This window comes from Cnephaeus nilssonii (assembly GCF_951640355.1).
Source record: "Cnephaeus nilssonii genome assembly, chromosome: 6".
In the NCBI taxonomy this organism is placed as follows: Eukaryota; Metazoa; Chordata; class Mammalia; order Chiroptera; family Vespertilionidae; genus Cnephaeus; species Cnephaeus nilssonii.
This window is the reverse complement of record NC_137077.1, coordinates 53184685-53212678: the sequence shown is the minus strand read 5'-3', so window position 1 is coordinate 53212678 and position 27994 is coordinate 53184685. Positions and strand designations below refer to the sequence as shown.

The following is a 27994-nucleotide window of genomic DNA, read 5'->3' as shown; positions in this document are numbered from 1 at the left end:
ATTTGTAACAGACCTTCAGCCAGTACAGTACAAAACTTACAGTAGTATATCTCCATTACACAAATATTTACTTACAATATATTACATATACAAAATGCTTTGCAATAAGTCTCAAAAGCTAGTTTAACTCCCCTTGAGAAAGGAGAAAAACTCTTTAAAAAGGGGGCAGGGCAGGGGAATCAGAGGAAGAGGAGAAGATGAAGGGATAAAATCCAAGGAGACACCAAGCATAGGCTACAAATGAAACCCTGGGAGAGAAAGAGAGAGAGAGAGAGAGAGAGAGAGAGAGAGAGAGAGAGAGAGAGAGAGAAGAGAGGTGGTATTGCACTTGCTTCTGTGTTTTTTTGTTCTTCATAACTTCTAATTAAAAATATATATATAATATATATTATTTACACAAGGACAGAAGCTGCCAGAAGTATTACAAAATCCCACCTGCAGCTTGGACACTGACACGAAAAAACAAAGATCTGGAAAACTGTCTATTTAGAAATTCTTTTGTGTGTGGTGTTGAGTATCAATATAAAAGGAAAACACCTCTTTTCTCCATGTGGGTTTCAATGTATTTTTTTCTTTTTTCTTTTTTTTTTTTTTTTTATGCAAAAGGAGTTGGGAGAGAGAGCATGAGAGTGTTTGAGTTTCCAGAGCTGAAAGGCTCTAGGAAGTAGGATTTTGTACCGAAGACCCTGGTTAAAGTGCAGTGATGGTCTGGAGAGAGACAGAGTGCCCTTCTCTCCCTCCTTAGCACCTGGTCTTGCCTTCCAGTCTCTGCTCTCATGGGCTCAGAGCACAGCCTCAGAGCATAGTCCTTCATGTTCCAGGAGGTTATAGGTGCCAAATCTGCCTAGGGGAGGAGATGGTGGCACCCTAAGGCTCTGATACCCCAGAAGGGACTAGTCCTTATGAGGTGTTACCAAATAGACAGCAGACACAGAAGAGGTGGTAGGTCTAACAGGAAGGGGTTCAGCAATCAGAACAATTGAGGAGAACCCCGGACATTAATCTCATCTCTGCTGCCATCCTGAAGGAGCCAGTTCCCATGTTGCTGATGAGAAAACTCTCCTCTTCTCTAGAGACCACTCTCCTCCCAGGTAACTCTCCCATCCTCTGCCCTTGGCAGCATCTGTTTATTGCTACATTGTCAAGGAGGAAAAATCCACCCACAATGCCCCTCCCTGACAATCTGGTTCTCTGGGAGAGACCACATAATGGGGGAGAAAAAGAAGGAAGAAGAGGAGACGTTTTTTTAGTGTCTTCCTTCCCCCAAGAGGGTAAGGTAGACTCTTCTCAGAGCCCCAATCCCAGGGTCTGTTCCGTAGCCAATCCTTTAGCAACCCCTAAATTATCCCTGATAGGGAGTGAGAAAAGTAGGAGGCAAAAGAGCCAATAAGGAAAGGACATGTGGAAAGAAAGATGGAAGGGAAGAAAAAGGAGAGAGAAGGACCAAGTGTTACAACTTGTGAGGTGTTGTGTTTGGTTTTCTACTTTTTTTTTTCTAGAAAAACAGCCTTTGGTTTGAATCTCAAGGAAGCAGAGAATGGGAGGGCTGTGGCCTTGGGCGGGGAGCTCTGGTGGGGAGACCTCCACTTGCAGTGGAGCTGTGTCTCCTCCTGCCCCTTCTCGCTGACCAGGTGACCCAAAAGCCAGGGTCTCTGCAGTAGCCAGGAGGAGAGTGCCCCTCCTGCCCTACGTCTGGGAGCGGAGTGTAGAAGGGGGCAGCAACAGGTGATCCCCTGTTAGCTGTGCCCGTCCCATTCTTGCTGGGACAAGAGTGGGACAGGGTAAGGGACACATGCCCTTGCTCGTCCTGGGATAATTTTTGGTTACACTGAAAATTAGGAGAGAGAAAAGAGACACTCTTTCCTCCCTAAGGTGAATCCTGCTGAGGGGGGAGAAGAAGAAGGCAGTATGACCGAGGGGTTGAGATACCCCCTGTCATCAGGCAGCACCCCACTAGTTTCTCACAGGACGGGGACTGCAGGAGTCCCTGAGAGCCTAGGGAGGTCACTAGAATGAAGAAGTGTGGGAGGTGGGAGAGTAAGAAGCATTTTGAATGACCCCCTTCCCATGCCCTGGCTCCCAATTAGGCACCTGTGGCTCCCAACGTGTCAGAGACAGAGGATGCAGACCTAGCCTTTTGGCCCCTGAGAATATAAAATTGGGGCACTCCAAGGAGAGAAAAGCTGCCACTGAGTAGACTGGCAGGTTGAAGCAAGTAGAGCAGTGTTGGGGGTTGTTCGAGAAGAGGGAAGAGATATATCACATCCTAGAGGGAGATCCTGAATGTGGGCTTTGGGGAACTCATGTTACTAGGGGGAGGTCCAGACCTCAGTCCCACAGTGACTGGGGAGAATGTCTTCAGCCCCTCCTACTTCCAAATGAGGGAATTCTTCATTTGTTTCAGAAAAGTGCAAGCTGCCTAATGTGAGAGGGCACAAGAGGTATGGAGTCCCGGGCTGAAGGGTCCCAGAGAGGAGATATAATGCCACAGAGCTAAGGTAGGGCCAGAGGGAGCTATCAGCATCAAAACTGAAGCATCACATAATGAATGCAAAAGTGAGGACTTAACGCAAGAAGTTCAAGGTATCTTAGTACTAAGAGGAGCTTCCCACCCCCGGGGCTGTTGGAGAAAGCCAGAACAAAGAGAGAAAAATTAGGCCTAAACGGGGAAGGGGACTGTGAGCAAGAGGGTGGAGGAGTGGCAAGTGACTGATATAAGTTAAAAAATGCAAAAGAAAAACCAGCTAATTATATTAATAAATAACTCTGAGTATGCTGGGATGAGAGGTTAAGAGAAAAAGGAGAAACATAAGCAAAAACCTGTTTCATCACAATGCTTGAATCAGTCAGGGGGAAGAACAGGTGAGGAAGATTCAGGGTCAAGTGTGAAGTTAGGTAGCCAGTGGTGGGGGCTACACAGCACAACTCCTTGGGATGTGGTGGGGACAGGGCTAGACTCCTGTAGGTGGGGCAGTGGAGTGGCGAACCGAGGGGAGGGCAGCGGGCTGCTAGCCCACCTTGTGCTCCCCCCGGACAATGTGGGAAGAGAATTCGTACCGGTCCTGGCTGTGGTAACCACAGATGTTGCACTCGAAAGGGTCTCTGAAGCCATGGCAGCCCATGTGGATGGTGAACATGACATGGTCCAGGAAGAGGATGCGGCAGTGCTCACACTTGAAGGCCTTCACGGGCTCACCGCTCTCGCCCACCACCCGGAGCACTTCCTTCGAGGGGCCTGGGGTGCCCCGCAGTAACCCCTCCTGTGGCTTGGGGTCCTCTTTGGCGTAGGCAGGACTGGGCCGGCCCACCACAATGGTGGGAGGTGGCTGGGGTGGGGGACCCTGAGGGAGGGATACCACGCCCCCAACCCGATCTTCGTGGTTGCTCTCTGTATCTGTGGAGTCTTGGCACCCATTGCTGGGGGATGCTCCGGGGTCAGTAAGGGGGCCGCGGGCCCGGTAGAGGAGGGGACCACCATCAGCCAGGTCCTCGGGTCCCTCACCTGCTTCTCGGGATCCTGGAAGCTCCAGTCGACTGGGGAGGGGCTGCATCTGGGTGTAGACAGAGCTGATGACGGGCGTGAGTTCTGAGATGCAATTGGTAGGTGGAAGGCGGAGGGGACGCAGGTGCTCTGCCCCCACAAAGGCCAGAGAACCTCCAAAACCAGGCTCCAGGCCATGATGTGCCACCAGCTCCACATCCTTCTCATAGCCACCCGAATTCACATCGTAGGGGAGGTCCGAGAGGCTGAAGCGCATCTGCTTCTCACCTGTGGAGAAGAGGCTCTCAGCAGAGCTGGGCATGGAGGATTCCCGGGCTCCCAGGATGATGCCTTTGTTTTCTTACCCACCAGGATGGCTGTCACGTGATTTACCACTCCTCATTTACTTCCCTGGAGGTTAGGTCCCTTGTGGGGCCGCTCCCCAACTCTAGGCTATAATCTTAGAGGTCTCAGTCCCAGGCCACTGACCTTTATTTTCTTGTATTATCTATATCTATCTATACATAAAAGCCTAAGCAACTGTTGCGACCAAATGATTGGAATGACCGGAACGACTGGTTGACCAGTCGCTATGACACACACTGATCACCAGGGGGCAGACACTCAATGCAGGAGCAGCCCCTTGGGGGTCAGTGTGCTCCTACAGCCAACCTCCTACGGCCGGCGGCGACGGCGTCTGACCTCTGTTCCTTCCGTGCCCGGCCAGGCTAACTGTTGCCTCTTGCCGGGGCCTTTGGGCCCAGGCTGAAACAGGGAACCAGGGGTGGGTGGCGGTGGACATGGCCCCTTTCCCAGGGGGGCCAAGGGCTGGCTCCCTCCTTGGGGCCGGCAGCCAACCTCCCAAGCTCTGTCTCCCCACCGGCCGGCAGGCCCCAACTGGCCTGGCCCTGATTGGCCCTGATCACCAGCCAGGCCTACGGACCCCACCTGTGCACCAATTTGTGCACTGGGCCTCTAGTTCCCTATAAAGCTCCAGGTCCTCGGGGAGCTGGGCCAGGTGAGGTCCCCATACTCGCCTCCTCCCTCTGACTCTAAGGGCCCAGGTCTCAGTCCCCACAGACTTACGTCCTTGCTATTCTCAAAAACTGGGAGAGCCCTGACACCCTCTTCTAAAACCAACACTGACCCCTCCCACCCGCTTGAGGTACTTCCTTCCTTTTCATTCTGCACCTGTTTTGGGGATAGATTCTGAGGGCCAGACCGCTTTCTTTCCTTCAATCAAATCTCCAGACCCAACTGATCTAATGGCCACCAGAGCTCAGATACAGACGAGCTGTGGCTTAAAGCTGAAGTCTCCTCTACCACTGGACTCTTACCTACAAACTTCTGGGGGGTGGAACGCTTGCGTTTGGTGAGGCTGTTGGCCAGACGATCAATGAACGTGGGCCTCTCAGAGGATGAGTGCAGCATAGAGTCTGGCACCATCTCCAGGTCACGTATCTCATCACCTGGTGGGGGGAGGTGGGACAGGGAGCAGCGGCTGAGTAGGGGTAGCACTGGCCCGGCAGCCCTTCTCCTGGAGAAAACCAGCAGGTCAGGGGCCACGGGAGGTCATACCTGATGCTTGGAAAATGAGGTCTGCTTACCTCACCCTATTTAAAGCTCATCCTGGCAACAGGTCAGATAATTTGGGGACAAGTATATACCTCTGACCCTCAATTTCATACTTCCTTGTAGTCTTTCTCTCTCATTAGACTAAGAACATAGGTCACATCCTCCCCTACCTCTGGGTCTTCCTGCAGCATCTCCGGGGGGCTCTGCACTAACTGGGGTGCTTGGCACCCCAATTACTGAGGTAATTGTCCCTTCCCCACGGACCTCTCCCCTTGTGCAGGCAAGTGCTGGAATCGCCCTTGTCCTGTACTCCCTCCCTCCGGCCCTGCCCTCGGCTCCCCGGAGCCCTGCCCACAGCCCACCTGGTGGGCCGGCCAGCGCCTGGGCTTCAGTGCTGAGACTCTGCAGGTAGTGGTGGCACCGCTCCTTGTGCTCCTCCAGGGTACTCTGCTGCTTGTAGCTCCGGCCACAGTAGTTGCACTTGTAGGGCTTACCCACCGTGGGCGAGGAGACTGGGCAGGAGAGAGGGAGCAGACAGCATCCACGTTACCTTTCCCAGTGCCCTGGCTCCACACAGCCATCCCTCCCATCCGTCCCAGGAGCAAAGGGACACTGAGGAGGAAGGGATGCTGCTCAGTTGAATTCTTCTGCTGTCTTCCCCTCCCCAACGGCTGCTGTGAGCATGGACACGTGACCAAACCTCAGAGAAGAGGCACCATGGGCAGCTACGGGAGGAGAGAGGGGACCCAGGTCATGTGGCACTGGATTGCTGGTAGGATTCAAGATGGCCAAATGGCCCTAACCGGTTTGGCTCAGTGGATAGAGCATGGGCCCTCGGACTGAAGGGTCCCAGGTTTGATTGCGGTTGCAGGCTCGATCCCCAACCCTGGTCGGGGGCAGGGGTGGGAGGCAACCAATCGATGTGTCTCTCTCACATTGATGTTTCCCTCTCTCTCTCTCTCTCTCTGTCTGTCTCTCCCCCTCCCTTCCACTCTCTCTAAAAATAAATGAAAAAAATATCCTTGGGTGAGGATTAACAGCAACAAAAAAGATGGCCAAATTGCTGCTCAGAGGAAAGAAGAGCCCAGGGACTTGGTAGGGGATCATCCCTGGCAGACAGGCTGGCCCCACCCCAGGACCTCAGAGTCTGAGGCCCACACTGTGGTTTAACCTTTCCATGTGGCAGGCGGTGTCTGCGCTGTTTACCAGACAAGGGGATTTTTTGCTTACGAACTATCTGATTTGGTTTGGGGGAAACTGGTGGGCTGGGGTGACAGAAATGAGAGTCCTCAGATCTGCTGATACGGGGAGGGGCAGTTTTCACTGACCTTTTCTGGTCCTTTTCTACCTCTACTACCAGCCCAGTTTTGCTGCTGATTATTCTTCCTGTCTTTCTACACTGAGATACAGAGAGAGCCCCACAAAAACCATCATCTGATGGAGAAATTTGAGAAGAGAAAAAGAATGAAAGAACAGAGAGGAAAAAAATGGAGAAGAGTATAAAAGGAAGAGAACAACTTTGGAGGTTTTTTTTTTTTAAGAACAGGATATAAAGATTTTGTTTTTAGTGAAGAGAAAAGATTGGGAAAACTGAGATCAATACTTCCTTGAAAGACAACTTTTGAGAGATGATGTTTGTGAGAGAAGAGAAAAAAGTGAGAAAAACAAGGTATTGTATATTTTAATTTATGTATCTTGCTACTACTGAGCAGGGGATAGGAGAAGTATCTCCAGGAACCCCTCTCCCGTCCCATGCCTAACCTGGACTGTGACTCAACCAATCTACTACCACCTTGCTCTTGCTCAGTGTCCGGGGGATGAGATTAAAGTCACAGACTCCATTGACCTAAGACTCTCAGGGAAATGTTTTAACATTTGAGAGGAACCCTTTTTTCTTATAGTGTGGGTTGTAAGAGAAAGCATCTCATAAAGATGGGACCCAATAGTATATCCGTGTCTTCTTCTGGCCCCAATAATCTCCTCCAAAACCCATCCCAACCCCTGCTGTGCTGTTGGTAAGATTTCTAGGGGCCAAGCTATCCTTTTTCCAAACCAGCACGGGGGGGGGGGGGGGGGGGGGGGAGAAAGGGGGCGGGGAAGGAGCCCCTTTTCCCAGGAAAAGGCACAGGACTGGCACTGAATCTTGATGGGGTTCCAGTGAGGATGCAGAAAGAATAGCTCCGTGACTGGCAAATCTTCTCTTCTTTTTCAATTTCCTTGTCAGCAAAATGGAGATAATAACATCTACCTTGGGATTATTATGAGGATCACATGAGGAGACAAGTGAAATGCTTTGTAGATTGTAAAGCATGAATCAATGGTGATCTTTCTCTCTGTTGTTTCTCCACATACACGGAGATAAAGAGGTCCCAGCGCCCAGGTGAGAGCAAGGTAGGTGGCTGGACAAAGTGAGGGTGGTGAGGTGATTACTTTGTCCCTTTAAATCCTGGCCCCTGAGAGTTTAGGAAAAGAGAAAAATAGCAAAGAATGTTTCCAAGGACAGACCCTACTAATTCTTTCCCCTCTGCCCTCCTTCCTCCTTTTCCCAATCTTGAGCTCCCTCCTTCCTGCCAGCTCAGCTCCTGGCCTTTTCCCAAGTCCCAGACCAAAGCTCAAAACTTAGTAAAATGCTTCAAAAGTGCTATCTGCCCAGCTGATTAGGCACATGGTGATTCAGTCTGGGCTGGGCTAGAAAATCGAGTTAGTCCAGCTCCCTGGCACTGTTCCAAACACTGAGCGCCAGGCACTTGCTCCTGCTCCTGGTAAGGTGATGACCTCTTGGGATGGGGAACAGAAATGGGATAACCTTTTCGTAGGCTTCCTTTCCTCCAGGTTGGGAGGCCCATGGATATTTTCAGGAACCAGGAGGAAGTCAAGGAGAGGACAGAAGGGGGCAAAGATGATGACAAGTGTGGAGCCTGGGGCAGATATGACGGGAAGAGAGGTCACCCTGGTGCTCATAAGTGGGGGGTGATGGGGCACAGATGGTTCTGCATCAGCGTGACCTTTAAAAATAGTCAGGCATGGCCTGGCTGGTTTGGCTCAGTGAATAGAGCTTCGTCTGCAGACTAAAGGGTCCTGGGTTCGATTCCGGTGAAGGGCACATGCCTGGGTTGCAGGCTGGATCCCCAGTGTGGGGTGTGCAGGAGGCAGCCGATCAGTGATTCTCTCTCTCTCCTTCTCCCTTCCTCGCTGAAATCAATAAAAATATTAAAAAATAAAAATAAAATAGGCAGGGAAGGGTGACTGTTAGGACACAAGAACATTGCCTGTGCTCCTTTTGCTCTCCACGTTGGAGTGTGGCAGATGCAAAATACCTCCTCAGAGTCCCCCACATTTCCCGGGGGCCTGCTGCCCAGCGGGGTTACCGAGGCAGGGCCCTGTCCCCTGGGAGTGCTCCGTCCTCCTGGTAACAGACACTGCTGTCCCCAGAGACAAGAGAAGTCGCGGGGTGTGTCCTGGGGCCCCACTTCCCCCTCTCCCACTGGAAAGGTCACTGACCGGAGTGCGTCCGGAGGTGGCCGGTGAGCGCGTCCCGCCGGCGGCAGGCGTAGTTGCAGAAGGGGCACTTGAAGGGCTTCTCCCCGGAGTGCAGCTTGATGTGGCGCAGCAGGTTCCCCTTCTGCGTGAAGGAGGCCCCGCACTGGTTGCAGTGGAAGGGCCTCTCGCCTGCGAGGGAAGGAGAGGTGCCAGGGGGCTGGCTGTGAGGAACCCTGGAGGCTGAACCCAGCCCCCCCCCCCCCCCCAACACACACACACACACTGGCTCAGGGACCGCGCTCAGAGCACATTTCTGAGGGGCAGGGCTGTGCCATGCATACACATCCTCTCCATCCATACAGATCCCTGGGCAGCCCGATCCTGGGAAGGTGTGGATAGGGCCTGGAACCTTGGGCCCAAAGGCCCTTAGCACCAGCCAGGCCCCACCCGGCTCTCTCTGCCCCAGGAGCCCAAAGCCCAAGGAGGCTGAGAAGAGGCTTCCAGAGTCCGTATTTCTTCTTCTTTTTCTTTATCCACCGATGGGAGGGCCCAAATAATACCCAGGAGTCCTCCCCCATTAGGTATAGGATCCTTCTCGCTCTCTCTTTTTTAAATCCTCACCCGAGGATATGTTTTTTTGTTGTTATCCTCATCTGAGGATATTTTTTCCCATTGATTTTTAGAGACAGTGGAAGGGAGTGAGGTGGGGAGAGAGAGAGAGAGGGAGAGAAACATCAAAGTGAGAGAGACACATCAATTGGTTGCCTCCCACATGTGTCCCAATCGGGGCCAGGGATCGAACCTGCAACCCAGATACATGCCTTTGACCGGGAATCGAACCCACCACCCTTTGGTGCACAGGCTGATGCTCTCAGGGATATGTGTTTTTGTTTTTTTAAAAAATATATATTTTTATTGATTTCAGAGAGGAAAGGAGAGGGAGAGAGAGAAAGAAACATCAATAATGAGAGAGAATCATTGATCGGCTGCCTCCTGCACGCCCCCTACTGGGGATCGAGCCCGCAACCCAGGCATGTGCCCTTGACTGGAATCGAACCTGGGACCCTTCAGTCCACAGGCCGACACTCTATTCACGAAGCCAAACTGGCTAGGGCAAGGATATTTAAAAAAAATTTAATTTTAGAGAAAGGAAAGAAGAGAGAGAGAGAGAGAGAGAGAGAGAGAGAGAGAGAGAGAGAGAGAGAGAGAGACAAACATCAAAGCGAGAGAGAAACATCTACTGGTTGCCTCCCATATGTGCCCTGACCAGAATCGAACCCGCAACCTTCCAGTGTATGGGATGATGCTCCAACCAACTGAGCCACCTGGCCAGAGCTAGGATCCTTCTTGAGGCTACAAGACTTTCCCCTCCCTCACTTCTACAGAAAAATATCAGCTTTTCTTTATAATAAGAGCTGAAGAAAGTGCCAGGAAAGTATAGGCATCCAGGGAGTCTGAATTTCAACCCTCCTTTTTTTTCCTCCCTCAGCTAGGAAATGTGCCAGGAGAGACCCTTCTCTTTCTGAGGCCACCCCACTCCAGGCATGGCCTCCTAGCACTGCCCCTGCCTCTCCGGCCCACCTGGGAGTTCCCCACTGGTCCCCTGACTTACTCACCTGTGTGACTGCGTTTGTGCACCATGAGCACGTTGGGCCCAATGCAGACCATGCCACAGACATCACATTTGAGCTTGCCATTGGGCAGCCGGATGCCACCCGGGGAGTGAGGCTCTGGCCCACTTCCATCACAGTAGCCCAGGGGCTCCGACAGCGAGTCTTCCACGATCACACTATCGTCCTTTTCCAGGAGCCGCTCATCTGGCCCCAGCAGTCTACTCGACTCCTCATCGCTGTACATCTCCACCTTGATGGAGTTGGCTGGAGGGTGGGATGGTGTTTAGGAGAGAGACAGGTCAAGGGGAGAGCCTTCCCCCAGGCCCAAATGGCACTCCCGAAGTCCAAAAGGAGTCTCCGAGCCCTGAGGCATTCAGCCTTCAAAGGAGGCCAATACCCTAGGTGTCCAGAGTGGTGACACCAGGGTCCTCCTGGGACCCGAAGCAACCTTGTCCTCCTGTCCCACCGATCAGGCAAATAGGCTTCGGGGGAAACGCACTGGGGAGAGGAGGACGCTAAGGGGAGCCTATTTCTCCACGCTCTTGTCATTAAGAAAGATGTCTGACTTGGCCCTGGGCAGGAAGCCAGCAAGTAACAGTGTCAGGAAAACAGTCCTAGAAGACCTAAGAGACAGGGCTAAAGAGAGAGTAAAACTGGAAGACCAACACGGCTTACATTATCCTCCCCCTCCATAAGACTGAGCCCCTCTGCTCCCCTCCGGAACACTCGGAGGGGGATGGAGGAGGGAGGAGCCATTGAGGAGAAAGCTTTGGCTCTAGCTCTGACCTACATTCCTGGCTATTCCAACCATTTGGAGAATGTCACAGATCTAGGGCCAGCTGAGGAGAGGCAGTTCTGGGGACCCTCTGGGCAGGAGACTCGGGGTGGGGTGGGGTGGGGGGGTGATGAGGAGATCCTTCTCATGTCTATTTCCTATCTCACTCCAGCTCGTGCCCATTTCTATCTACCTGCTGTTCTAACTCCAGACTTCCTCTTTGGGGTCTTTACCTTAATCCCACCCATGCCTCTGTGAATTCCACCCCTGCCTGGCAGTGAGAGTTCATTCTTCTTTCAGAAGTAAGGGAAATCCCAGACACTGAGCTCCTTAGTGATTCTAGAGACTCCGAGCAGGAAACCAGAGGGAGGCAGCGATGGGGAAATGGCTGCCAATGGAAGATGAATCGAGGGCCAAACACAAACAGGGATGCCTTGTGCCAGGCGCGGGAAGGAGGGTGCACTTACCACTGAGTGAGCGGCTGGGAGAAGAGTGCTGGCTGTTGGGGGTGCTCACCGAGGGCCCCACTGGGGCCCCAAGGAACTCCTTCTCCAGAGATGAGTCCCCGCTACCTTAGAGGAGAGAACAAGAGGGCAGGTGAAGCTGTAGCTGTAGCCATTAGTAAATCGCCTCATCTTTTAAAAGCTCAGTTACATTGATCTTGTGGCCATGTACAAGGCCGTGTTGTATGCTGGGCACCATACCTTGTGCCCTGGCCAGCCTGGGTGCCTGGTGCTGACTTCCGCGAGCTCAGTGGCTGGGTCTTGCCCACCCTACCTTTATCTAGGCCTGAGGGGAAGAGCATCACTGCCTGACGTCCACAGGAAGCAGGGCTGGGGCTGGGCGGGCCGGGGCAGAGAGGAAAATGGGGGCCTCAGCAGGGAGGCGGTTCAGGACAGCCGGTTCTTCCCTACTGTTCCTCTCCGGAGCCCCCAACACCAGGTACGGGATCTGCAGGAAGGGCAGCTGGAATTGTCCCTGAATCTAATGATAATAATAGCAATCATAACGATGGCAGCTCACATGCACTGAGTGCTTACTATGTGCCAGGCAATGTTCTATACACCTTAATTGAATTATTTCATTTACAACAACCCAGTGAAGTAGGCACCAATGTTATCCTAATTTTGCAGGTGAGGAAACTGAGGCACAAAAAAAGGCTACATTACTTGTCCAAGGTTATAGAGCCAGCAGTGGTAGAACTGGAAGCTGATCACACAAAAAAGACGTGCCCATGTCCTTAACCACCACCTACACAGCCAACTGGGACTCACTGTTTCAGGAGGGGAGAGCTGGGCCCATTAGATTTTCTAAAATTAGCGAAATTTGACTACTCTAGAAAGTGTCCTATCTGATACGACTCCAATCAGATATTTACCACTTGGTATTCCCTTAACAGTGAAATGATCAGTTTATTTTCAATATATTCATTTTAACTTGTTGACAAATTGCATTGTAAAAATGCTTTTTGAGCCCTAACTGGTTTGGCTCAGTGGATAGAGCGTCGGCCTGCGGACTCAAGGGTCCCAGGTTCGATCCCAGTCAAGGGCATGTACCTTGGTTGCGGGCACATACCCAGTGTGGGGTGTGCAGGAGGCATCTGATCGATGTTTCTCTCTCATTGATGTTTCTAACTCTCTATCCCTCTCCCTTCCTCTCTGTAAAAAATCAATAAAATATATTTTAAAAATGCTTTTTGAGAAGTTCATTTATCTTTTAAAAAATCAGATAACACACCTAAAAATATAAGTCATGTCTTAAAAAAAAATCCCTCCTCCCCACAATTATTTACACAAATACATAGGTGAAATAAAGCACATGTAGACAAACACACACAGACACAGACAAGATCACATATGTAGATACACATACAGAGAACATACCTACTGGGATAAACATACTCATAGCCTCTACAGTATCTGCTAACATGAACATGCATGGATGTGTGCAGACAGCCCTAAATATGGAGAAAAGAGAGAGAGAGAGAGAGAGAGAGAAAGAGAGAGAGAGAGACAAGCCCTAAAATTCATCCCTAAAATCCACCTATTAGTACTTTACCCAATTTCCCAGCTATGAACATACTTACTTTCACAAAATAAAGATTCCATTATAAAATGGTTGGAGTCTTGGGCCTGAGGCAAGAAATCCGGAACACACCCTCCTGAGGGATCCCTCTCCAGCTTTGGTCAGTGGGAAGAAAACAACCACTCAGGACTTTGGGACCATTTCCCATGCATATCCTCTCCTAAAAGTCCCATTTCCCGCACGCTATCCCATCAAAGTCTAAGGAAGTTGTTTACTACCTATAGGAAAAGCCTCATGGCTTAAAACTGACTTTCCCCAGCTGGGCTCTTCAGATGAGCCATGGTTATCTACAAAAGTTGCCCAAACCAGACCCACACACATATCACAAAGGGAGCATCTCAGAGTGTGAGCTGAGACCTGCAGACCCAGACCCGGTTTTAAAAGATGACATTTAAACTACGTGGAGGGTTTACTAAGGTTAGGAGGGTTGAAAGGGCATCTTCTCATTCCTTTTCAATCCTTAGTGCTGACTTGCCCTAACTCACTTGGTGTTAGCGATGGGGAAGAACAGGGCTCTCTCTGGGCCCTGGCCCTGAGTCCTTGACCCCAAAAGGAGTAGGAGCTTGCTGGAAGTCCATCGCTGGTCCCAGCCTACCAGACTGAAGCTGCCTCTTGGGGCCGGAGCCTTGATATATGGGGGGGAAATACCCTTAAAGGGACAGTTAGAGACATTAAGGGGGCAACATCCTTTGTGGCTTTCCCTATTACGGCCTGGGAACGGGAGGACGAGCAGGTGCCTCCAGAATCACGTCAGTAGTTCAAGAGGCTCTTTGATGCCGCTGCCCTCCGAGGATCACGGCCGGAGGGGAAACAGGCTCCCGCCTGCTTCAACGGGCTAATACACACAAATGAATCATTCCAGGGCCCCAGGGGCTGCGATTTCCAGCTAAAGGGAGAAGGGGACTAGAATCAGATTTGGGAAGTTGAGCAGTTCTGCTCGCAGCCTCAGAAACCCCAGTGAGGGAATTTCAAATGCCTGGGACTCCCAAGAAATCCCAGACTGTCAAAGCCAAGCATTAAGGCTGCTCTCGGGTCTCAGAGAAATTGTCTTGGTCCAAGTCATCGTAGATGGCCTGAGCCCCGAGAGGGCAAAGCCAGATGATGCGGCCCCCATCAGAGGCACTCGGAGGTGAGTCCAGGGCAGGGAGGCAGGAGGCAGGCAGGCGGCAGCCCCAAGCGAAGGCGGTTCACACGCCCAGGGAGACGGCCGCCTGCTGCCCTCCCCGACCCCCTCCGAGCGGCTACTTCTAGGGACATCCAGGGGGCTGGAGACCCCCCCCCCCCCCCACTTCTCTGCAGGGACCTCATCCTCACTGCTTTCCCTTTCTTGACCAGGAGCTCCGAGGTGCCGGGATGCTAGCCTGCCGGCGGGGAACAGGGGGCACCGGGCGAAGAAAGCCGCCCTTCCCCGCTCCATTGTGGGGAGGAAGCGGAGGCCCCGCAGATCGCGGTTCCCGGCGGAGGCAGCTGCTGCCCAGGCGCCTCTTCACCTCGACCCTCTCCGCTCCGGTCCCACCCTGGCCGTCTGGGCATGTCACCCGGACGGCCCTGCATCTGTCCCCAAGGCCTAATCAAGATGTCACCACCAGCTCCCACTGTCCAAGTCGCGGTCTTTGCTTAGCAACACCAAACACCCTCTCCCATCCGCGGCAAGTGTGAGGAGGAACGCCCCCTCCCCCGCACACACGCAGCCCCCGTCCTCTCCCTCTCCTCGGTCTCGGGAGTTGTTCCCCAATCGGCTCCCCGGCCCCGGCACCCCCTCGCCCCCCTCCACTAACCACCTTCTGCCTGAACTTACATTGTCCTTCCCTGGCCGGTGAGACCCCGGGGTGCGAACGCGGCCGCCGCCTTGGAAACGGCGCGGGAGTGCGGGTGGTGTGTGCATGTCTGCGTCTCGGTGGCAGGCAGGGGTGAGCCCAGCCACTCACCTTCCAGGAAGCGTGGATTCCTGGAAGTGAGGGGAACCGCCGTCATTTCGCAGGCAGCGGCAGCGGCACGGTGAGCAGGGGCCCACGGCTGCAGCCAGCAAGAGCTCAGCCCAGGGTGTGTGTGTGTGTGTGTGTGTGTGTATGAGAGAGAGAGAGAGAGAGAGAGAGAGAGAGAGAGAGAGAGAGAGAGAGAGAGAGAGAGAGAGAGAGAACGCTTGGATGTGCTTGAGGAGGGGGCTGCAGAGAACGTAGAATGTATATGTGTGTCTGGGCGGGGGGGGGGGATGCTAGGCTACAGCATCTCTTTCCCAAGCCAGTGCAGGGGCGGGGGTGGGGGGTGTGCACAGGGAGCGGGAGGCAGATGCCGTTGCCCTCGTGCCCAGCAGACAAAGAGGAACTGCACAACAAATGCCTGAGAGAAGCAAGAGTGTGTGCAAGAGAGAGATGGATGGGCCCTCGGGGTGGGAGGGAGAAAGGGGGCCCCCAGGGAAGGCCCAATCCTCCGCCAGCTGGGGAAGCCAAGGCCCCAGAGGTCATGGGGCCCAGGACACGGGGCAGCTTCAAGGCTCTCAGATCAGCAGAAAGCCCCTCCCCCACCAAACTCAGGCACTCTTATTCCCTCCTTTCCCTCCTCCTCCAGGAGGGAGGTCGCTCTGTAGATCTGGGGACTGACAGTTCCCTCCTTCTCAGCGGTGAGAGGGCTCAGCACAGTCTGGTCTCAGGCTGGTGTGGCTCTGGGGCCCTGAGCCCTTTCAGATCCCAGGCAAAATGCTGGTATAGTCTCCCCACTGCCCCTCCCCGCCTGTGCCCCTGGGGCCGGCTGCCTGCCTGCAGCCCTGGATGAATCCGCCCTCTATCAAGACAAGGCCTCCGCTCCCTTCCCTTCCAGAGGAGCTGCTCAGTGACGTGCTGACCTACTTTGGAGACTAGGTTTCCTGATTCCAAGAATTTGGGGGTGGGAGGGGCTGTGAAACTTTGGGCTGCCTACCCCTGGATCTCTTTCGACGGAGGTTCCCTTGAACATTTCAGGGTCCCACAAAACTTGGGACAAGCACTGCGCAAACAGTTGTATGAGCCAGTTCCAGCAACCCCGTTTCCCTAGAAAGAGGGAATGGGGGAGGGGAAAGGCTCTGTATGGTGAATTAATGACTCTTCCCTTCTCTTCCCTCTCTCCCCCAGGAGGGAAGCATCTGCACCTGTAGAAAAGATGGGCTTTCTGAATTGGGCTCTGTGAGGTGGGGAAACCTCGGTGAAGAACAGGAGAGATACGCCCATCATCAAGTGGCCAGGTGAGGAAAGGCCGCCTGGTGTGGAGGCAGAAGAGCTGGGATGACCTTGAAGGAGCCATGGGGTGCTTTGGGAGGGTGCACACTGCGTCAGCCCTCCCCACGGCTTCCCTATCACTCCCGCAGAGATGGGTCAGATGCCCCTCCGGTGGACTGTCTCAGCCATGCTCAGTTCTGCAGGGGCTGCTACTTTTCAGGGCCAATGTTGGCCTATCTGGATTTTCCCTTTTCCCTCTCTAAGGTAGCTGCTGACATCTAGAATTCTCAAAACACGCCCAGGGAGAATTCTAGATGTAAGAGGTAAGAGGCTGCTGACCACTACTTTCATCCAAAAAGCCATCCTGTGCAGCGGCCTCCTCTTATATAGGACATGCCAACCTGCTGAAAGCAGGGGAAGTTCGGTTTCATAGCGCAGTAAAGCAAACACCCTCAGAAATTTTCCTCTAATATCCAATATTCGCCAGAGATAGGACTGAAAAGAGCCTATTGTATTTCCTCGCCCACCTCCCTGGTTTCTCTTTTGCCTACCAGAGAGCAGGGACTGGTTTTTATCCGTCTGAGTGGTCCCCGGCAATAAAGCAGGGTCCTGAGTGTGCCTGTTGCTCTACCGTGGCTTTCTGAACAGGCTTAATGAGCAGGAGGTGGGAGGGTTGGCTGGTTCCTCGGAAAGCCTATGGCTTCCAAACCAATAAAGTCTCTTCCAGTTAAGTCAGTCCCTCCCCTTGGTCCCTGTCACTCTGTCCAATGTGGCAGGTACTGAATGCCTTTGCCCATTCCAATTCCTTCCCTCCTGAAATGAAAAACGGGTCAGCGTTGTCTTCCCTTACATTACCCAGGAGTTGTCAGTGACTCTTAACCTTTTGCACTCGGATGTCGAGTGTGACTCGACACGGTTAGCATTAGAATAAAGGAATCGAGAAAAAAGCAAGCGAGTGCAAAGGGTTAAATGTGTGCGGATCCACCCTGCTATCTTCCTTAGTGCATGCCCATAATTCCTCCACAAGTCCCACTTGAGGGGAAAAAATAAAAGCTATAGGTCTCTTCTACAATGGTGCTCGAATATCTGAGGGGGGTACTCATCATGTCAAAACCCAATTCTGGCTTCCCTTACCTCTTATAATCATTTCCTGCCCTGACATTCTAATGGTCCAAAAAATGATTCCTTCTCTCTTAGAGACACTCTGTCTTGGGCCCTTTCCTATACCCTTAGAGAGGGAGCAGATAAAGTTCCTCATTCTTTTCACCTTGCTAAACTCTGAGAGGACCCTGATTACTTTCATATCTCTAACAGCCAGGCATACCATGAGCAATGATCTCTTCTGCCTCAGTGAGAGTATTTGGCAGGTATGAAAAGGTGTATGTTCTAATCGTTGAAAAGGACTGGGGGAAAGGAGAATTGAGCTCTGTATCTCACTTCAAAGGCTGTAAGCCGTTGGTCCACTGGCCAAATTCAGCCCATAGATAAGTTTGGCTTGCCCCATGGAACATTTTTTTTTTTAAATGGAGTCATGTTTATATAAAATCGGGATTTCTGATTTCTCTTAAACAGTTGGAAGTTTTGGCCACACTGGATACACACGCACTCCCACACGGACACTGAAGAGCTGCTGCTCCTTGAGGTAGGACGTGTGTTTTCCAGTTCATGACAGTCCCCACCATTCTCTTCTGCTCATTATCCTAACCCAGGTCATTCATTTATACACCCATCTGGCCCCCACAGACCTCTCAGGTTTGAAACCCTGCTCTACTCTCTACTGAATATCATGTTTGCTGGTGACTTCAGAGAACAGCATCTCTTTGCTTCAAATCATTCCTCTCTAATAGTCTCTGCTCACATTCCTCTCTTCTTCCCTTCTCCTATCACCCAAGAAGTCTGGGAAGAGAATCACTAAGGAATGTAAAAGGACCAAAATAAATGATGACTATCAAGCACTACCAAGGGTGGGTGTCAGCTCGGTGACGAGGGCCCTCAGAGGTCCTGTGCTAGGCTGAAGGCGCTGCTCCACAGGGGTGTCTGCTCCCAGCCCCTTACAAAGAGAACGCACAAGAGGGCATACCAGACAGATAGGAGCGGCCATTGCAGTCTTCTATGTCCATCCTAGATTCTGCTGAAAAAGAAAATAGCTGCTATTAGAAGCCAGATCTGGGAAGGGAAGGGGTTTCTCTCTAACATCCTGGAGTTAGCAAGAAACCTAAAAGATCACTTGAGGGTGCCCTGACTCTATCCTAAAGAAGAATAACCTCATGCCTTATCCTGGTGAGGGAGACAATGTACAAACCCTAGGGCCTCCTCCAACCCACAACTTCTGTTTCCCAGGCTCTGGGGTGGAAATGCTGTCTTATTCCAGAGTGGTTCTGGTTGTGTTGTTCTGAGAGGAGACCCTTTCCTTGTGGGTGGAGCTAATGCTGTAGGAAAAGGAGGCAGGTTATAGCTCAGCTCAGCCCTTGGGAGGTAAAAAAAGTCCCATAGAGGCTCTATACCTGGTTAAGGATGGGGTAGTAGTAAGAGGAGGAAGCAGGATTCAGTCGTTCAAGGGATTCTGTTTTGGGTGTGTGGCAGGAGGGAGGGGGACAGGAAAGTAGAAGGTGGAGGAGAGCAGCCCACCTCAGGTTCAGTGAGGAGAGTTCTCTACTGAAGGTAAATAAACAAATTAAACGTTTAAATGGCCCTCCCCACCTTCTTGTCAATACTTTGATATGCTTATTGTTTTTAAAGAAGGCGGGAGCCTGGATTTGAAATGCAGGTTGGCCCTAGCCGGTTTGGCTCAGTGGATTGAGTGTTGGCCTGCGGGCTGAAGGGTTCCGGTTGGATTCCAGTCAAGGGCACATGCCCAAGTTTCGGGCTCGATCCCCACTAGGGGGCGCGCAGGAGGCAGCCGATAGATGATTCCCCTCTCATCATTGGTGTTTCTATCTCTCCTTTTCCCTTCCTCTCTGAAATCAATAAAAATATATTTTAAAAAATAAAATAAAACACAGGTTAGTCTATTTGAGGTAAGGAAGGCATGAGAACTGAGAACAATTAAAAGTGCTAATTTGTTGCAATGAATTATCTCCTTAGGAGCCTGCGGGAGGAGGGAAAAAAAATCTATTTGGAAGAATTATACATACATCCAAAATTGCTTTCAGTGTTTATCTAATGAAAAATAAATACCCCAGGGACATACAGTATTTGGGGGAGCAAGAGTGGGGCAAGGATGTGAACTGAAGGGTTCTGGGTTTGATTCCAGTCAAGGGCACGTGCCCAGGTTGCAGGCTCGATCCCCAGTAGGGGGTGTGCAGGAGGCAGCCGATCAATGATTCTCTCTCATCATTGATGTTACTATCCCTTTCTCCCTCTCCCTTCCTCTCTGAAATTAATAAAATAAATAAAATAAAAAGAGTGGGGCAAGGAGATAAATAGCCTAAGCTGCCACCAAGATTCTTGGTCTCTTTGAAAGATCTCACTGAGGCAGGTGGATACAAATTTGGTTTGCTTATAATATTATATTGATAGAGCCAGGGGTGGGGTGGGGGTTCTGAAGGGCACACAGGGGTAAAGTCTATTTTTTTATTTTTCTGCTTCTTTCCCCTCCTGAGTTATTCTTTTTTTTTCTTTCCTTTTTTTTAAAAATATTTTATTGATTTAAAAATATATATATTTTATTGATTTTTTGCAGAGAGGAAGGAAGAGGGATAGAGAGCCAGAAACATCGATGAGAGAGAAACACCGACCAGCTGCCTCCTGCACACAGGGATGTGCCACCGGGGATGTGCCCGCAACCAATGTACATGCCCTTGACCGGAATCGAACCTGGGGCCCTTCAGTGCACAGACCGACGCTCTATCCACTGAGCCAAACTGGTTAGGACTCTTTCCTTTTTTTTTAAATCCTTACCTGAGGATTAAAAAAACATTTGTTTTTTTTAAAATATATTTTTATTTATTTCAGAGAGAAAGGGAGAGGGAAAGAAAGATAGAAACAGCAATGATGAGAGAGAATCATCGATCTATCTGCTGCCTCCTGCTCATTGCACTGGGGATCAAGCCTGCAACCTGGGCATGTGCCCTTACCAGGGAATCGAACTCTGAACTCCTGGTTCATTGGTCAATGCTCAAACACTGAGCCACACAGGCTGGGCTTTATTGATTTTAGGGAGAGAGAAAGGGATGGAGAGAGAGGGGGAGAGAGAGAGAGAGAGAGAGAGAGAGAGAGAGAGACTGATGTGAGAGAGAAACATTTATTGGTTGTCTCCTGCCATTACCCCAACTGGGGATCAAATATGGGACAACGCTCCACTAACTGAGCCACTTGGCCAGGGCATCCCCACATGGGTTATTCTTGTCTAGTTCTGAGAGACAGCATACGCCTCTAAAAAGTCTCATGAAAAAGCTTGAAACATTCCCAAAGCAAATCCCTTAGATTTAATCAGAGAGCTTGCCAGTCTCACCCAGGAAGACAGGGTCTGGACGAAACATTTCTTTAAGTCCTCCCTGGGGTGGACTGAGCTTTGGAAACAGACTGCTAGACCAAGCCACATTAATAAGTGGTTCCTTAAAAGGTTCCCTTAGGGGCAATGACTAAAAGAGCCCAAGTCCACAGGGGTTAATGAACTCATACCTTCTAGAATTAGCCAGAGAACTTGCAGTGGTCAGAGATCCAAGGATGGGGGAGGGCGGCCTGGTACTCCCTTTCATTTCCAAATCATTAGCTCCATAATTGCCCTTTGGGATTGTCCAGTATTACTGCAAAGTTCAAGATGCCACAGGTGACTTCTCTAACACCCCTTAATCCCCCGCATGCAGGAGAAGCAAAAGTGAGTAGAAGTTTCTCAATTTTCTGCTTGGAGAAACTGAGGCGCATTGCAGTTAAGTGACTTGTCTCAGGGCTCATGGTGAGACTGGAATGAAAAAAAGTATACAAGTCTCCTGCCTTTCTGAGATGTGTTCTCTTCGTTAAACCATCTTGCTTCCTTTCAAAAGCCAGATTACTCAAGGCCTTCATGGACCTCTTGCTTTTCCCTGGTTCTAACATCAATTAAGGCATCTTCTCCTTTGGTGTGATCCCTGTGAGAGTGGGATCTATTACTTAAAAAGGAAGAACAAGTTGAACAGGTTCTACCAAGAAATATGCTAATGCAATTGTGTGTGTGTGTGTGTGTGTGTGTGTGTGTGTGTATGTGTGTGTGTGTGTGAGAGAGAGAGAGAGAGAGAGAGAGGACACCAGGGGCTAGCAGACAAGCACCAGGTAGGCAGAGCAGTTGAAGCATAGCATCCAGTTAGCACTGGCTCTCATTCTTGGACACCTGCCCAAATGGCCCCAAAACAATTTTCATTAGGATCTGAAGGAGCTGGTTTGAGTTGGACTTTGTTCTTAGCAGTACACTGAGCTCTTCTGCTTCTTTTTTTATTTTATTATTTTTTGTTGTTGTTCATCCTCACCCAATAATATTTTTCCATTGATTTTTAGAGAGTGGAGGGTATTTTTCCATTCATTTTTAGAAAAGGTGGAGGGAAGGGGGAGAGATAGAGGGAGGAACATCGATGTGAGAGGAACATCAAACCTGCAACTGAGGTACGTGCCCTTGGCCAGAATTGAACTGGGACCCTTCAGTCCTTGGGCCGATACTCTATCCACTGAGCCAAACCGGCTAGGGCAGGTCTTCTGCTTATTTGCTTTTAACAGGTGCTCTATGACACATCTTGGGCAAAACAGGTCTTTAGCTGCCTCCAACTGGTCTAAATGCCAGTTGGTAACCCTGGAAGTCAGAGGGCACTGAGATTCTGTCTTGGTATTCTGAGGAACAAATCAGTAGATGAACTTCACTATTTGCTCAATCCCCAGGTGGCACGTCCCTCCCAACCTCCCCTCTCCCCATCCCTCAAAGCATCTCCTCCCCTGCCTGGCCAGGCAGGCAGATCTTAGTGTCCCCTTAGAGGAATTGGGTCAAATTAGGCAGCGCCAATTGTAGACATACCACAGCGGGAGGAGGTATAAGGATCGAGAAGTTAGTTACACAAGACAGGTTTGGCTCCAAGATCTTGGGAGGAAACTGGCTTCATAGCAACACAGATTCAGTGATAGAGGTAGGCACACTGTGTACAGTAAATTCAGTTTAGGGAGCTGAATACAAAACGACTAGAAACAGCTCGTCTCCCGATTCAAAAGGAAGTATCTCTGTGAGGACAGAGAAAAGGTTGGTCACTGTAACCTCTGTAACCTCTGACAAATACTTTTTCCTCTGCTCTTTTGAATCCACTTGGCACCATAACAAGAGTCCTCCATGGCCTTGCCTTTCTCCCATCAACACAATGTCACATATGAACAGGAAAGGGCACCCCTCCCAGTCAGATTTCCAATCCCACTTCCTGACAAGTAGCAGGTGAGGATCAATCCAAAGTCTGGCTTCCCGGGTCAGGTCAGGCATCAACTACCATCCCCATCTCCTCAAAAACATCCCCACAGTTTTATTGGTGACAAAAATGTCAGAAAGTCAAGTTTTCTCGATGTAGTAGCTCTGAAAACCTGGAATAAGATGGATATCACAAGGAATCAAAGCTCCTCAAATCCTCCAAGGAAAACGGTTTGATCCAGTGACACTCCAAAATGGAGATTGAAAACACACTCCAGGTAGCCTCGGCGGTGAGGGGGATATTGTTGGGAAAGAGGATGAAGGTGGAGTGTGGCAAGAACCCATGCCATCATTTGATTTCTATTCCTGAACTACAGCAGGGAGAAGTGGAAATTGTTTCTCTGGTCTGCCTTAGGACCTGGGATCTGAGGTAGAGCCCAGTGATTATTAACAAGACAGAACTTCCCACCTGCCTGGGAGTGAGTACTTCAGGTACTACAAATAGACCAAACCCACAACATCACTCTCTCCTTCCTGCCCCTTTCTGAACCGAATAAACTGAGAAAAAACCGGTTAGAATCACATAGCTGGCTCTTCTCTCTTCCAAGGCTTTGCAAAATTGCGGAGGGGGAAGAGGTGGAATTAGGCATTGTCTGCAACCTGACTGCACACCCCTTTCAAGGAAACAGCCCTGGACATCGAGCCGTTCGTAGCTTTGAAATGATCTTTAGGGACGACCCAATGCCCTCTGAAAGAACCCACTAACCTCTCTCAGCTCATGTGTCTGTCTCTACAGCAGAAAGTTCTGCCTCATTTTTTCATCAGGTTGTAGGTGCGCCTTCTGTCTATACATCACACAGACGAAGACATCTCAGCTTCATGATCCAAGTGCGTGGGGAGCAGTGCAGAGGGGATGAGTCCTCAGGTCATTCTAGGAATGGCCGGGCTCTAAAATAAGAAGGGGTAAGAGCTGGAAACAAAACACCTGGGCAGTGGGGAAATATCACCTCATTGTCTCCTCCTAGATCTCAGGTGGATGCATCCTTTCTCTCGTTCATTGCGCTTCCCTGTCCTCCCCATGTACACTGCAGAAGAGAGAGAAAGCTAAGGTTTATGGGTGGGAGGAGAAACAATCCTATCCCTTCTGTACCTCATTTCAGAACTGTAGGAATAAGAAAAGGGCCAAACTAAACAGTTTAAATCACCAGGTATCATGCACATGAGATGATATTGAGTTTTTGGGAGTATACTCTTGAGTATATAATCCCTGTGTTTACAGAAAGGCCCCACACTCACAGCATTCAGTTGTATGTTTGGGCAGGGTTGGGGAAAGTAGAGCAGGGGAATTCAATCTGAGTTTTATAATGATCAGTTTTGAAGCCAAAGATGTCCAACACAGGGTTAGCTATATCAAGTGAAGTTTGACATCACATAGAAGTTGCACCCTGGCGGGTACGGCTCAGCTGGTTGGAGCGTCATCCTGTACACCAAAAGGGGGCGGGTTTGATTTCAGGTTAGGGCACATACCCAGTTTTCACGTTCAATCTCCCATCAAGACACGCAGGAGGCAACCGACCAATGTTTCTCTCTCTCTTTAAAATCAAATTTTAAAAATTACATAGAAGTTTCAATTAGTTATTCTGACTGGGGTAGGGTGGCAAAAGGTGGAAGAGATAAGAACAATTGCTTTTGGTGGCAATCCTGGACAGAAGTCCCTAATGCATGCTGATCAAAACAGCTCACTGTTGTTTGGGCCAGAAAGATGTTTTCAGGCTCCTCTATACAGAACCTTGCTCAGACAACCCAATGTAGTAAGCCTTTCTTCACGTGGAGGGTCTTGGAGCAGGGATACTCTAGGATCTGGAGAATCTTGGAGCTAGAATGGAGTTGAGAGATATCTCCAATTTCTTTTTTGTTTGTTTGTTTGTTTTTTAATTGAAGAAGAGTCACTCATTTGGTTAGTGATAGAAGTAGGACAAATAGAACCCAGGTTACCAGTTGGGATCTTTCTACTGTGGCAAAAGTTTAATCTTGCCATAGCTGGAAGGTTTGGGGCCACCCTGCTTGCTCAGTTTCTTGGGTGATAAAATGAATAGTTTGGGGTTTACATCTTCGTGATTGAAATCCTTGAACTAGAAACACAGGTTTATAGATGGGAAAAGAAATAATCCTCTACCTCCCATGTTTCTTTCCAGAGATTATAGGCCTGAGGAAAAAGCCAACCTAGACACTCACTAAATATCTTTAGGCAGAAACGGCTTCTCGGCTCAAGGATCATACAAGCATATACATTCCAGCAGAGTTTACAAGTTGAAGCTATCCCCAGAGGGACCAGGCCATTCATATCACCACCACTCTTTCTTACATGTTTTCATCTGATAAACCTTGAACTTGTCTCTGTGCTTCCAATACAGAGTCCACCAGTCTCTGAGGAGAGGATGCAAATCCAACAGCCTGGAATCCAGAGCCTTGTCCAGCAGGGTCAAGAGACCAACAGAAGGGAGTCCCTCTGCCTGTGGCATTGTCTACACCCACAGGATCCCACACTCTTATTTGTTTCCACGAAGTAAAACGAGGCTAGAAATAGCTGCCCAACAATAATTTATCTTTATTTTTTCCTTGACTATGTTGTGTGTTCTGAGGGGAGAGAGATGGCCAGTTTGAGAGAAAATAATTCCTTTGTGGATGTTGTGGGGGAGAGGATGGGTGTAAAAGGTGGGATGTTCCTCCCATGTTGGGAAGTATGGGCTGCAGATATATCTCTCCCATCCCCCCCCCCCCCCCCCCCCGGGGCTGCAGATTTAAATTAAGAGGAAATAAAGAAGAAATTTTCAGTTGCATTTTTACTGGAAAAAAGTCAGGACTTATTTCTGAGCCAACTCCTGAAACATGCTGTATCCTTAACCTACTGGGAGGAAGGGGACTGCCCAGAAGCTACAATTGAACTAACTGCCCTCAGTGAGCAACAAAGACATCATGTTTTGTGCACGAGACATCAGCCTCTACTGACTAGAACAAGATATAATTCTGAAACTGCCAAAGCGAAGGCAGCTCCCACCACCCCGGGGCCCACCCAAGAAGCTCTATTGAAACCTCTCCTGCTTTCCAAATGGTAAGGCTATTTTCTTCTTCTAAGATTTTATTTTTATCTCTGGAGCCACTCTTCTGACTGTTCTCATGACCTAGGGAGTTGTCTGGATTCGTTGGTTTTAGGCTGTTAGTGGAGAAAGCTGAAGTTCCCCACATACCACAAAGCAAGGTTCGCTGACCTACTAGCAGACCCATTAAGGGATGAGGGACTCCTGGCTAGGCATTAAACATACTCCTAACATAAGACGCTATACTTTCAGGTTGTCTGATTTGGACTTTTATCTGGTCTTGTCCTCAGAATCGGAATTATATTAAGTGGAAACATTCTAGGTAGTCAGACACCTGTTTTTCATGCTTCCTAAGGACATGAACATATGAACTCCACCCAGGCTAAGTGAGCAAGTAGCAGTAAGGGGAGATAGCCAGGCCTCAAAGGTCTTCAGCATGGCCATGAAGATGGAAGGCCTAGAGCCGACATGTGAGTGAGTCAGGACCATCAAGCTTACCACCGATGTTTTGAGTGCTCAGGGCAGGGAGAGTAGGGCACAGCTGGAGCCATCAGACATGTAAGTGGGAGTCAGTAAGAGTCCAAACAGAAGAGTTTTGCTTACAAGAGAGGGGACTGAGGCAAAAGAAGGTATGCAAAGCTTGACCCATGTGGTCGGTAATGCAGCAAATAAATCTTTCTGGAAGCAGAGTTAGTAAATTCTTGACCTTGGAGAGGGGAAAAAATGTACCTTATTTCCTAAACATCTCATAACCAGAGGTCCATGTTCCATTAAGCACTTCATTGCCCCCAGACAGGGCCAGTAATGATAAAAATAAACCCCAAATTCAAAAAGAGAGAGTTTACAACTCTAGCAGACAACGGGGAAGAAAAGAACTGGGATGGGGCTGTGTGAGGAGGTACTTGGAGGACTGTTTTAGTTTAGACCTGCTTCCTGAGTCTGTCGCTCCCCCTGCCTTCACCCCCCAGATCTACTCCAGGGCTTCCCGGTTACATTTTTCTTAGGGCTCACATGCAGTGAATAGCTTCCTTCTCAGGTTCTCTAGACTTCTCACCCTACACAGTACCCCAGACAGCACTTTTCACTCCACCTTAAGTTTCTTCTCCACCACCTTTCTCCCACTTGGCTCATTGTCTCCAAGGTCTTTCCCACCTAGGCCCGTCTTTCCCTGAAACCTTCTCGACCGGATCCTAGCGTCCCCGGCTTTCTCCCTGGGTACCTTCTCTGCTTTCTCCTCTGTGTCCCTCCGTCCCACCCCAGCCTTACCCTAACCTCTCGCACGCCAGCCTCTACGTCATTGGTCCTCTGCCTTGACCCATCTCCCGCCTTTTCAGCACCCCCAGGTCCCTGCTACCGCCCCCTCAATCCTGGGGCCCCGCGCCAAACTCCCCAAGGCCAGCCTCTTTCCTTCGGGCCGCAGCCACTCGGGGACCCTCTGGCCACCAGCCCGGCGTCCAAATCTCCCCCACGCTTCAAGCCCAAGCCCCTCAGGCCCCGCCCCGCCGGCCGAGGCCCCGCCCCCCGCGCTTCGCCCAGGCCCCGCCCCTCACTCACCTGAGGCAGCTCCGTGTGCGCTCAGGCTGGGGTGTGTGAGAGGGGACGGTATTGGGGGAGATGGGGGCGGGGCGGCGGGGGTCCCCCACTCTGGCCCGGGAATCCCAGTGCGGGGGGAGCGGGGGTCACTGAGGCGGTGGCAACCGGGCCGAAGCCGGGTCCCGGGCGCTCAGCAGCGGTGGCTCCATATCCATCAGCAGCTTCACCTGAAGAGGGACGGCCCCCCCTATGAACACCCCCCCATTACAGCCGTCTCCCCTCCCCTGAACAACTTCCGGTCCCACTACCAGGCGACAGGCGACGTGGCCGAACACCGAGCGCCCCCAAGCCAGGGAAACTGCTGGGAAAAGAAGGGAGAAGAGCTAGGGGAGAGTAGCTGAGCGCAGAAAGACTGAAGTCCGAAAGGCTCGGTATCGTGCCGAGAGTAACTCCAAGATAGCCCCTTCACCTGCGTCTAATTTGCAAACTGGACGCACATTGAACACCTCTTGTGTCCTGGCACTTCTGCCCCTAGGGCCAAATTTTGTCCCTGAACCTCTTAAGACAATATTGACTTTAACCTCTTAGCATTCTTTGCCATTCCTGCCAAGTGCGTAGGAATGGTGAGGGGGAGGGGCTTAAGGGTGGCAAATAGTTTGTACTCGCTCGAGGGGTATCTTGAGGTCAGTCACCTCAGTAGCCCTGCAGATGCTGACACACCTCAGAGAAGGAAGCCCCACTTCTTGACTTTCCTGCTCCTGTTTGCTTTCTCCCTTTCCTCCAGCTTTCGTTTTGAATCATCTCAGGG

At 50.7% G+C, this 27994-nt stretch overlaps 1 protein-coding gene across 14 annotated transcripts; it reads right to left on the bottom strand.

The window, feature by feature from the left end:
• Window positions 1–24: 24 nt before the first annotated feature.
• Window positions 25–27982, bottom strand: IKZF4 (IKAROS family zinc finger 4). 14 transcript variants are annotated; one of them, XM_079774714.1, is made up of 11 exons: window positions 27208–27982; window positions 23322–23503; window positions 20824–20948; window positions 18281–18331; window positions 14808–14957; window positions 11392–11496; window positions 10153–10413; window positions 8558–8725; window positions 5419–5568; window positions 4819–4950; window positions 25–3769 (listed from the first exon to the last, which is right to left on the bottom strand). In XM_079774714.1, the coding sequence occupies exons 4-11, from the start codon at window positions 18318–18320 to the stop codon at window positions 3009–3011; spliced, it is 1767 nt and encodes a 588-aa protein (XP_079630840.1). In that variant the 5' UTR covers window positions 18321–18331; window positions 20824–20948; window positions 23322–23503; window positions 27208–27982; the 3' UTR covers window positions 25–3008. The 14 variants fall into 14 exon arrangements, with proteins under 14 accessions (XP_079630840.1, XP_079630834.1, XP_079630842.1 ...); XM_079774708.1 differs by lacking the exon at window positions 27208–27982 and having other exon boundaries at window positions 23322–23581; XM_079774716.1 differs by lacking the exon at window positions 27208–27982 and having other exon boundaries at window positions 18281–18328; window positions 23322–23581.
• Window positions 27983–27994: the final 12 nt, after the last annotated feature.